The sequence below is a fragment of the Porites lutea genome, chromosome 2, assembly GCF_958299795.1.
Source record: "Porites lutea chromosome 2, jaPorLute2.1, whole genome shotgun sequence".
Classification (NCBI taxonomy): Eukaryota; Metazoa; Cnidaria; class Anthozoa; order Scleractinia; family Poritidae; genus Porites; species Porites lutea.
Window position 1 is genome coordinate 15858515 of NC_133202.1, and position 10834 is coordinate 15869348.

The following is a 10834-nucleotide window of genomic DNA, read 5'->3' on the forward strand; positions in this document are numbered from 1 at the left end:
TAGTTCTCTAGCAAGGTCTTTCCATTTAAGGCCAATCTGCTCCGGGAGCTGACTTTCGTTGATATCACTCTCTGTCAGCTGATGACTCGGATCCAGGCTCCGCTGGACGGGATAATCTGTAACGAATATAGTATCTATTGCAGAAGCAAATTGAGGTGGCTGCTAGTTTTGTTTATTATCATAAATATCACAAAGCTGTGATTCTGTTCATCGTTAAAATTCTTGATATTGTTATCCCTCTTGTGAAGTGGAATTCCAATGTATTTTTCAATCACCTTTCACCCTTTGTCTATACACCTCGTGTTAAATGCATTAAGAGACGTCAAAGTAGTTATTCATTGACGGTAAAAATAATTAACGTGGCGACCAAAGTTCTCTCTAACGACTTTTGACTGTATAGTTTAAGTGCTCCTGCCCCTATAATTTTCAAAACATACTGTCATGTGGACATTAAATTGCCAGGGAACCGAGAATAATTTGAATCCGCTTTGGGCTTTTTCGCGCATTCTTTTCCGGGAGAAGATTTTTTATACTTAAATTCGTGCAGAGATTTTCGCGATAGTTTCTTCTGCTCAATGCAGATACTGAAACTGATTAAGTGGGTGCCCGGCAGTTAACCCAACAGAATTGTGGGCTCATGCGAGTATATGAAAACACCTGAGACCTGTTGCAGTAATTAAGGGACTGTGCAATAATTATCAGGAGGGGGGGGGGGGGCTGAAAAACTAGAGTTATCTAGCAAAAACTTAGACAGTACCCACCTCCAAAACAAAAAAATTAGTTCCAACCCCCCCTCTGTTATGTTAAAAATAACGTCGCACCCCCCCCCCCCTTCCCCCCCTCCCACCACACTGGTAAACTCAAAACTGGACTGAGCTGCCATCACAGCTTCAATAATGACAAACGTTATTATGTAACATCTAGTATCGAGAAGGATGTTGATCGCTTGATTGAAGATTTAGACAAAGCATTTGCTAAGTACCGGGGTGCTTACCACATTGGCTCAAAAAACTTCTGAGGCCAGAAAGAGAAAGGAGCAGAGAAAAAAAAATCAAAGAACAGGAGATTGAACGCTTCAAATAACAGACGAAAAAGAGCTTGCATTATATTTAGATCCTTGGGAGGAGAGCTTGTTGAACTTCGTTATGAGCCAAATTTTCCTGTAATTTACATAAATTGTCATTTAAATTATACCCTTCTTCTCTATTATTTTAACCTTTTTTTGTGTGTGATTATTTGGGGTATATTTGACGGAAACGTGACAATGCAAGACAATCCAGACTGAAAGAAAAGTGATCCAAGTAAATTGGATTAGCTTCAAATTGCGATATTGTTGAAGGGCAAATAAACCGAAAAGTTTATTACATTGTAATTCTCGCTTGCAATCTGTGGACAACGAAATCGAAGTCTTCTAAATAAACAGAATAAATAACCAAACATAGCAAGCGGAAAAAGATTTTACAATTCTTAAGCTCACACCTCTTAACTGTACAAGAAATATTTTCATTCGCATGCCACTTCTCTGGAACGGGAAGTTTCTAAAGCATTGATACTCTGGAATAACACATAAGGCCATGGCTCACTTCACCCGGAAATAGTAAGAGAAATGCTTGCAGAAGCAATATACGATAATTTTTCTAGCTCTATACCCAAGAAGTATTAAACAAAGGCACAATCAAGAACTTACCCATATTGGAGGGTCTGCAGCGTGTTGCTTGGAGACTCGGTTTCCTTAATTGATATGATTAATTGAAGACAGAGAGCTAGCTCTGCTGTCGATTAAAGCTCGATGTAATAAATTGCGTTAACTGCAGGCCGCTTTTATGTCAGAAAGGCACTTATTTGATTGACAAAAGCTGAAGCGAAGTTGCTCTATGATCTTATGTATAAGTAGTTCAGCGTTGTTTCAGCCACTTGTATATCCGCAGAATTTGAACAGACGAACTCGAATATCGACCGGCGGAAGAAAAAATTGCCATGTAGTTACTTTGAATGTAAAGGAATTTTTCTTGTCCCAAGTTTGATAAGTTTTGCAGGGCAATATACAACAATGATTGACCGATCCTTCAATTTCGTCTCAGTAAAAGTAGGAAAGGACATCAAACCTAATACATCCCGAAGAGAGCTGTTTAAATCACTTCGCTATGCACAAGAGATTGATTTCCTTGTTGAGGGCAGTCATCTGTAACCACGGTGTTTCACCATCTACCCTTTTAACTGTCAGTTACGTCATCAATACTCAATGACCATCTTGCCGTATGGAGGTTGAGCCTGCGGCTTTTGCTTCGGCAGGCAAACTCAGGTTTCGGCTTACGTCATCCATTCATTGCCCCCCATTCCAGCTTAATGATGCCAGCATGGGCGCTTCTGCAGAGGAAAGTGGTTCCGAAAAAGCCATGAAGCTGCAACAGTCAAGTCCATGAAACCGCTAAACGAATCCCGACCGTTAACTTGCGTGACATTCCTCGCATTTGACAAACATATGGCAAAAATGTGACGCAGCAAAAATTACGCGTTTTTGACTATTTATAGCCAAAGGTTACAAAAATAATATGCATGTACTCAGGACGCAAAGGGTTAACAGTTTAGGCTACATTTAAACTAGAAGTGATTTCGAATCCGGAAATTATTGGTACAGGATTTCGTTTTATCGTTTGGACGCAGATGAGTGAATCCAAAATAAAAACGACCCGGTTTGATCAGGTCTCAGCGGATTTTGAATCCCAAATCTAGATCTAAAGTGAATGCTTTTCATTAAAATGTAAACGCATACTTACCAGGGCCCGGTTGCATAAAACGCCCGTAACAGTTACGGGTATACGTACGTGTACTCGTAACTTAAGTGAGTTGCATAAAAATACTTACATACGTGGTCCACTTAGGGATTTCACTTAACTGACTGCACTTACGATTTTCGTAAGTGTTCACTTAAGTGTCATTTATGCAACAGAAATTGCGGGTGTTGCATAAAACGTTTTTTCCGGGAAAAATAGCACGTAAATTTACGGGACCTATGTAGGTCCCGTATCCTTACTGTTTCTACTAAAGTTAACGAGATCTTTTACTGAGAAGTGAAAAAAAAGTTTTTTATTTAAGTAATTCCGTTCTAATGCGCTCTTTTAACCTCTGATGTTCACTTTATTTAAAGCCGTCCTTCAGAAAAAAAGTAGAATGCAACAAACATTATCAGTAAATATTCTTGTAAAATAACGATGGCATGCAAACGTATTTCAATGAAAGTCATCGGACTTGATAAGTTGCACTCATAGGATATTAAAATGTCAATCTTCTTTGCTGAATGATTTGAAATTATTTAAAAACTGTCATCAGCTTCAATAGATTATAAGGATTGTGAAAAAAAAAACAAAAAACAAAAACAAAAACGAACGAGCAAATTCCTAACGTTTTTTTCGACCCTCTTCAGTTTCATTAATGTCGTCTTGGTACCCTTCATCAGCATTGCTGCTGTCGCCCGTAGCTTCTTCTTCTTCATCGTTTAGAAAAACATTTCTACATTTCTAGGATGTCAATGAAACGGAATTCTGAAGATGAGCAAGGCTCTAACCCCTGAAAAAGAGCGCCGAATTTTAAGACGGATAAAATCACAATTTTTTTCTCCATGAGGTAAAAAGGAGAAAGATGACTCTATTCGGTACTTTATCTCCTACACTGGTTCCCACCAAGAACCAAGGAACAACTTAAAAAGAAATGGGAGGACTTGTCGTCAGCCACTAAAGCCAAATACGCCAAACGAAAGAAGACTGGGGTGCAGGTGCAATAGAGTGGACTGATGGTGACGAGCTAATCACCGAGATACTCGGAAAAGAAAATCCCTACCACGTATCTATAGCTGGTGGAATAGACTCGGGGGATAATATCCAAGCCAGAGAACACACCCTTGATACTTCAAGTGGCGCCATTGAGAAACACAGCCTATCGTCAACTTCATCGTACCTTTCAGTAGGCCCAGATAGGGTGGTTGAATGAGAAATTGGCTAGAGAACTTCGGAGAAGGAGTAAGAAGAAAGCCGTTTAAGGGAAGAACAAACAAAATAACCAAACTGTACCTGATTCCGACTCTGTTAGGGAACAAGGACATAGACAAAGAAACAGTAAGAAGATATATGAAGAGCATTTAAAAGAAGAGCATGATGTCAAAATGAGAATTCTAAAAAAGAAGGAACAGCGGCTTGATCTTAAGTTGCAGTTGTTTAGACGAAAACTTAACATTAAGAAGTAGTTTAGAACCTGTGCAGATATTACATTAATAAACTATTTTTTATCATGTCGAAACTTCTCGGTCGAATAATTTTTTTTGGTTAAATGATGAAGCACTTTTTTCTGTCTATATAAAACGTTATCTCAACCGGCTGAATTTCCCTAATCATCTAACAGAGGCTCAAGAGTGTTCGAAACGACCAGCTAATTTCTTTACACCCATCGATGGTTAGCTTAAAAAAATAGATTGGGTCACTAATAAAGTACTATATCAAAGTTACCTGTGCCCTTAAGTGAGCCCGTAAGTTACCACGTAAAACAGAAACTTACGAGAGTGCTAAGTGCGTTCCATGCAACACCCGTAAGTGTCCCCATAACGGATTTGTAAGTGACCTACTTAAGTGAGCACTTAAGTGCAGGTTTTATGCAACCGGGCCCAGTCCCTTAAGTCACCATTAAGTTTAGTTGGTGCCCCGCATTTGTTAAAATTATGCACTCCTGTGGCAAGTAAGGTCAGTGGACCGCGTGGAGATCAGAAAAATGTCAGATGATACTGACTGACGTCCAACATGAAAGCTGTTCCAGCATTTGTCCGGAATCCCAAGCAGATTCTTCTACTTAAAAACACGAGGTTTCTTTATTATTAAAACATTATGTCGAAGAATTAATCGCGAGTGCAAGATGTAATTTGATAGTGGTTATTACTGGTCGGTTGGCAGTAGGTATATACATAAACAAGAGCTCTCTTGACATACATACATACATATATTTATTTTACATCTCCAAGGGGCTTTTCATGTTCTATCATGTTCTATCATCAGTACCGGATCCAGACCTTGAGATAGGGGGGAGGGGGGGGGGGGAGGCGGTCATCCAGACCCTGAGTTAAGGGGGGGGGGGGGAAGCGGTCTCCAAAATGTTTTTTTCGGCCCCTTCGGGCCATAGTTTGGTCTGAAAATAAGGGGGTCCCGGGCCCCCCAGGCCCCTCCCCTGGATCTGCCACTGTCATGTTACCCGTTTCAGAATGTCTTAGGCCCGTTATAGACGACGAGCTTTTCATGAGTCGAGTGAATAAAATGGACCGATACAAATCAAACCTTAGACAACAGTGAACTAATTATAAACACAGTCGTTAAGTCGCAGTACAAAAAGTATTTCCGTTACAATAAATATATAATAGTTATAGGATGAGGCTAAGTATGATGTGTAGAATTATGCAGATCGAGGAGAATGTTATGCCGAGGTGGATAACAGCCTGCGAGAGGCATTGCCCTTGATAAAATATTGCCACTTCTAATGCCTGAGTATCGTGGGTACCCAGTATGAAATTGTGTACTGTCAAACGTCACTTTAAAAGTGAGCTCAGCTGCGAGAAAAAGCAATTGATAGCCCCAAAACCGGTAACAGAAACGAGCACACGTATACATTTAAGGAGTGCCCGAGTTTAAGGTCTCGAACCTGTACTAGGAAACCAGCACCATGCTCGAAGCATGGCGTGGATACTTGAAAAAAGGGCATGTTCACATTAGTGCCCAACGAGTTTCGCCAATAATGGGCAAAGAGCCCAGACACCAATGAGATCACTGTATTTCACGCTTGTTCTGTTTCACAATATATTTCAAATAAGATTCAACTTAAGTATCCAGTCGACACTCTGTTGGAAAAGGATAAGTTTGATGACGATTTAAGTGAGCCCTGCGGTTGAGGCTGATTTGGCGAGGCGATCAAGGCAACGATGGTTTTTATTGAAGACGAGGATAACCTTCCTCATTAAGTTACTTAGTCGTTTTTGGTACCTGTACAGACAAGTCATGTGGGTGATGGCAAGTTAGACGGGAACTTTCAGGTGCCATACGGTTTCCCTTAAATCAAGGAACCACTAATAGAGTGCAATTTGTAATGTATATAACTATCAAACCTCATCACCCGCCCATCATGGGGATTCAGAGTCTGATGGGAACCAGTAATTTGCAATTGAAATGATGCAATCCGAATCACTTGTTGACCAGCGTACGAATACAGCTGCCTCTCAGTCTGAAGCACCGCCACTGAGATGATGTCATCATGGACGAGTGGGTTTAGCTGGGTTTCTATGCAGACATTCCTCAAGAGGCAGTGGGCATGCAACTTTCTTTGTGTATATATTCTTGCAAGGTCTTTAGATTAGTTTGGGTCAGTTATTTCGTTAATCATTTAGAAATATCCCAACACTTTTTGCGCTTACTTAACAAAGAGAGCGCCACTGATATCGTTCGTTCAAGAACTGTATCTGTTATTGGACAAAGTGATGTTTTTGTTCTAGATTTTATAAGCCATAGCATGTTTTGAAGAGCTAGCCAGGAATTTAAAGCCAAACAGAAATGGCTAAATATTTTTAATTAACGATAATACATTATGAGTGGTAAAAGGAGTCATAAATTGACATATTTAACAACTACTATACATTAAACAAGGGAAAAAGGGGGAAATAAGGGAGAAAAGAGAATAGGCCAAAAAGTAAGGGAGGCGGGAGAAAAGGGGTGTAAAAAAGACGGAAATGTAAAATTTAATTGCCTGTTCCTCTACCCTCCGCAAAGTAATGAGTATCCCTCAAATGCTCCACGCACAAATTAAATGGTACTTCGAAGCCGCGCATTCGGACTACAGCTTGTAACTTATAGTTGTTTTGACTAGTCTATATACAGTGTAGATAGGCTTGTCAAAATTAGAATTTAATAGCAAATACCCAATCCTGACCGGTTTTTGTTTCATGCCACATGTAAATTTGTAAATTAATTACGTCCATTGTTTATCAGTAGCCTGTGTGCAGACGTGCCCCCTCCCTCACAAAAAATCGGGAAGGAAGGGGGGTCGTCTGTACACAGGCTATTCCCATCTGAGTATTTAAGCTTGAAAGCACTGATCTGATTGTTTTCGTGTGCTCAAAACTTTATATATCGGTGAGCCTTAACATAACTTATTACTTTATTTAAGTACCAGTACCCGAATTAAGTGCTGCACTAGCTATCCTTAAAGGAGGTATTTTATGGGCACTTTCTGAAGTTCAGCTGAGGTTCTGACTAGTCGTGTTCTCCTTTTGGTATTTAACAATATTCATTTGAGTGAAGAGAGTAATTATTGCCGGCGGCTAAGATGGGAATCTATTTTGAAATCTATTTTGGGTACAATACAGTGGCCTAATGTCATTTACGAACATTAAGTTTACCAAATGAATTATTGAAGATAACGAACTAATGTCTCACATAACTATAAAGATGGAGTACTTAAAGTTCTTGCAAATAGCTCTTGCATATTTTTTACAGGAAGTCAAAGTACACTGAGAGAACACAGACAATCAAAGACCTTAATAATGAGTTTGTAAGATTTACCTTTATAAAAGCTGAACTCGAAATCACCGTAATCGTTTTAGTTATAACCGGCTAACCCTGAACTCAACCCATTTCCTAAGAGACAAATGCAGTTAGGGCTTTCCACAAGTTGCTCGAGATTTTCCAAAAAGTTTCCCGTAATTTCTCAAAAAAGTTGCTCAAAAGTTACTCAAAGGACAATCAAAAGTTGCTTTTTGTAACGAAAGTTGCTCAAAAGTTACTTGAAAAAACAAAAACGTTTTTTGGTCTGAAGCTAAAATATGCAACTTGAACAACAAAAGTAGGATTTCTAAGCATTTTTGTGCGATTTTACGGCGTAACCTGCGTTATTAAACAACTTGTCCTTTATCAACCAAAAATTGTAATGAGCCAATAAAATTACTGAATGACCTTCACCCGCAAGACACTCAAGTCAGTCGAGTGTGAATCTTCGTCCACCATTTTGAATTTTCTCTAAAAACCGCTGACCTAGCAGCCCAGCTACTTTTATCTTGAGTCCATGATCTGCCCCAGGGGAGAAGATTTGGCTCCTTTTTTTTTCAGGAAATTCATAAATTGTCTACTAAAATATTGCAAAATACGGATGAAAGGTCAATCTAAGCACTAAAAGCTGCTCGATATCTCAGAATTAGAAGATAACTAGAGAAATTGCTCAGAATGCAAAAACTTACATCAAAAACGAAATAGGAGAAGTACTTCATAGCCAAGCCATAGCCCATTAAAGATCTCATTTAAGGATAGCTGCAGCACTTAATTCGGGTGCTTGAATTAGGGTTCCCTCATTAACTATATTTAAATATTTGAGCACGCGAAAACAATCAGATCAGACGAGTTCTTTCAAGCCGGCAACTTTCAAACTATGTTGTGACGTCATTAAGGGATTTAAACACTCAGACGGGAATCTACTTTGGGTAGAATTGGCAGAAATGTCATTCACGAAGATGAGCGGACCAAATGAATTATTGAGAATAAAAGAACTAAGGACATAAACTATATATAAGGACGGAGTACTTTAAGCTCTTGCAAATAGCGCTAAGAATTGCATTAACAATACAGTGTGCGGGCTTAAGTGTTTTTGACTGGAAGTCAAAGTACAAAACAACAAACTAAATGATCAAATACCGTAAGACTGAGTTCGTAGCATTAACTATAAAAACTGACCCAAAATGTAATGTTATTTTTAGTTTTAGGTAACTAAGCCTGAACTCAACCCGTTACCTAAAAGACAAACATAGTGGCATGTAATCGTTTTCTAGCTTTATTCTCCAAAACACAGTTATTCGGCATTTTGATTCGAGTAATTGCTTTTCTGTAAGGTAATGTTCCCTTAAAGGTAACACTGGAGACTTGAGTTGTCCCATGGGGTTTGAGCAAAATTGGACGAAGTATTCTTAAGGTTGAAGAAATTCTCCGGCGCAGCCCGACACGCTTACACCCGGAAATGATAACTAGAAAAAGTTGCAATGGCACGACAACGATATTTACATGTTATCATAAAAGAAATATCAGAAAATTAAAGAAACATTCATGTACTTACCCATGTTTTATGACTGAGACTCTATTGGCTGACTGCTTCGATATGTTTCCAATATAGCGGGGATTTTAGATTCCTGCCCGGTGGTCAAAGCTAAGGACGCACGTACACAAAACCAGTTACACAATTACCTCAAGTCGGCTAGCTAACTCTGGAAGCAACGTTTACTAATACGGTTATCAGCATTAATCTTTAATTTCGTGCAAATGCAAGGCACCAACATGAAACGGGTTATCTGAGGAAACGAAATAATAAAATAAAGGAAGTTGTCATTACCTTCCACAAATTTGCTTAGCCGGCCGTATTAGAATCGACTATAGGAATTCTGTCCTTTGCTGATAGTTCCAGTTTAAGTGCTCCCTTCTAGCTCTACAACTGTGTGAAACGATTGGTCTTGTAAAAAGGTGACTATAGAGGCAATGGATTTTAACTTAGCCCTTTAAATCCACTAAGTATTGGAAGAGGTTTCCGTGTTGGGTTCACGCTTCTTAAGTGAAACATGAGTGTATTTCCTTACTGCACTTGTCACGAGAGGTCAAGTGTTCCATGGGGGTTTTTCCCTAATTCTATTAATTTGATCATTTTTAGTTTATCTGTCACGTTTTGTTTTCATGTCTTTGGCTACGCCTTACGTTCCCACAAGGTGGGCGGACGAGGTGACTGAATAAACGGCATGCGCAATGCCAATTGGTCGAGCGGAAGCGGCCGGGCAACGTACCTCAGCCTCAAAGCTTGAATGTTGTAATTCCCATTTGAGACCACTTGATGATACCTCAGGTAACAGTTTCTTTCAAATATCGTGCTATTCACGCGCATTATGTATGCATAATCTAAGAAAAGACAAAAGGCAAATTCCCTGGGTCGGATTGTTCACACCAGAGTTAAGTTAACCCAGGGTTAGTTCGAAATTTGATTTCGGATATGAAAGCTTGAGAAGCACACCTGGGCCCTGAGGAATATCATGTAGTCTGAATTGGGAAAACAAAACATACATGCTATAAAAAGGTCTATTCCAACGTTTGACCACTTGAATCGTCCTTGTGCGCCTGCTAAAGATCAATAATAAGACGCTCCCGGAAATTTACATGAAACAAAGTCCTCAAGGGATCTCAACCCTAACTCCTCTTAAAATAAACTGTTCAAAAAGCTGACGACATCAGAAATGGCGCTGTCATGGATGCACGAAAAAGGCTCGATTGACTACATGGTCTGAAGTTGTACTTGTCATAAGGTCACTTGTGTCCGCGCCATCCTGTTTTCCAAGTGTGTAGTCACTCGAGCCTTTTTCGTATATCCAGAGACTAACAGAGACCTATTTTCCTTAGTATTGATTATGATCGGGCGGGAATACCAGGGAAATATGAGGCCTCTGCTACCAGCGAAAACAAAAAAAGAAGGTTTAGTGGAGAATTTAAAATGTAAGACACCAACAAGGCCGCCGTTTCATTGTTTTGGGACACCAATATGGTAAACGTGCGCGATGAAAAAATTAAATGACCATAGTTTGGGCGGACCCATCTGCAATATACGCGAATAGCCTTAACTTTAAAAAACTCTAAAATAGAGAAATTCTATTGTCTATAAGCGGAAATTGCAAATTAATTAAATGAATAGCTCCAAAGCAAACTAAATGCACGAAATTGATTTCGTATTCAAGAGCTATTTAGCACGAGTCTTATGGGGTCTTGAGGGCGCTACACTTCTTAGTGCATAC

General features: G+C 39.5%; 1 protein-coding gene across 4 annotated transcripts in view; it reads right to left on the bottom strand.

Moving 5' to 3' along the window:
• LOC140927860 (uncharacterized) overlaps nucleotides 1-10834 on the bottom strand; it is a 39451-nt gene that overhangs the window by 10593 nt on the left and 18024 nt on the right. For 2 of the 4 annotated variants that reach the window (XM_073377551.1, XM_073377549.1), the window contains exons 1-2: nucleotides 1688-2174; nucleotides 1-116 (exon numbers count right to left, since the gene is read on the bottom strand). The exon at nucleotides 1-116 is cut by the window's left edge and continues 181 nt beyond it. In XM_073377551.1, the coding sequence (XP_073233652.1) occupies nucleotides 1-116; nucleotides 1688-1691 (120 nt within the window). In that variant the 5' untranslated portion in view covers nucleotides 1692-2174. Of the gene's footprint in view, nucleotides 117-1687; nucleotides 2175-9123; nucleotides 9214-10834 lie in introns of those variants that run through there. The other 2 variants (XM_073377550.1, XM_073377552.1) reach the window with 2 other exon arrangements.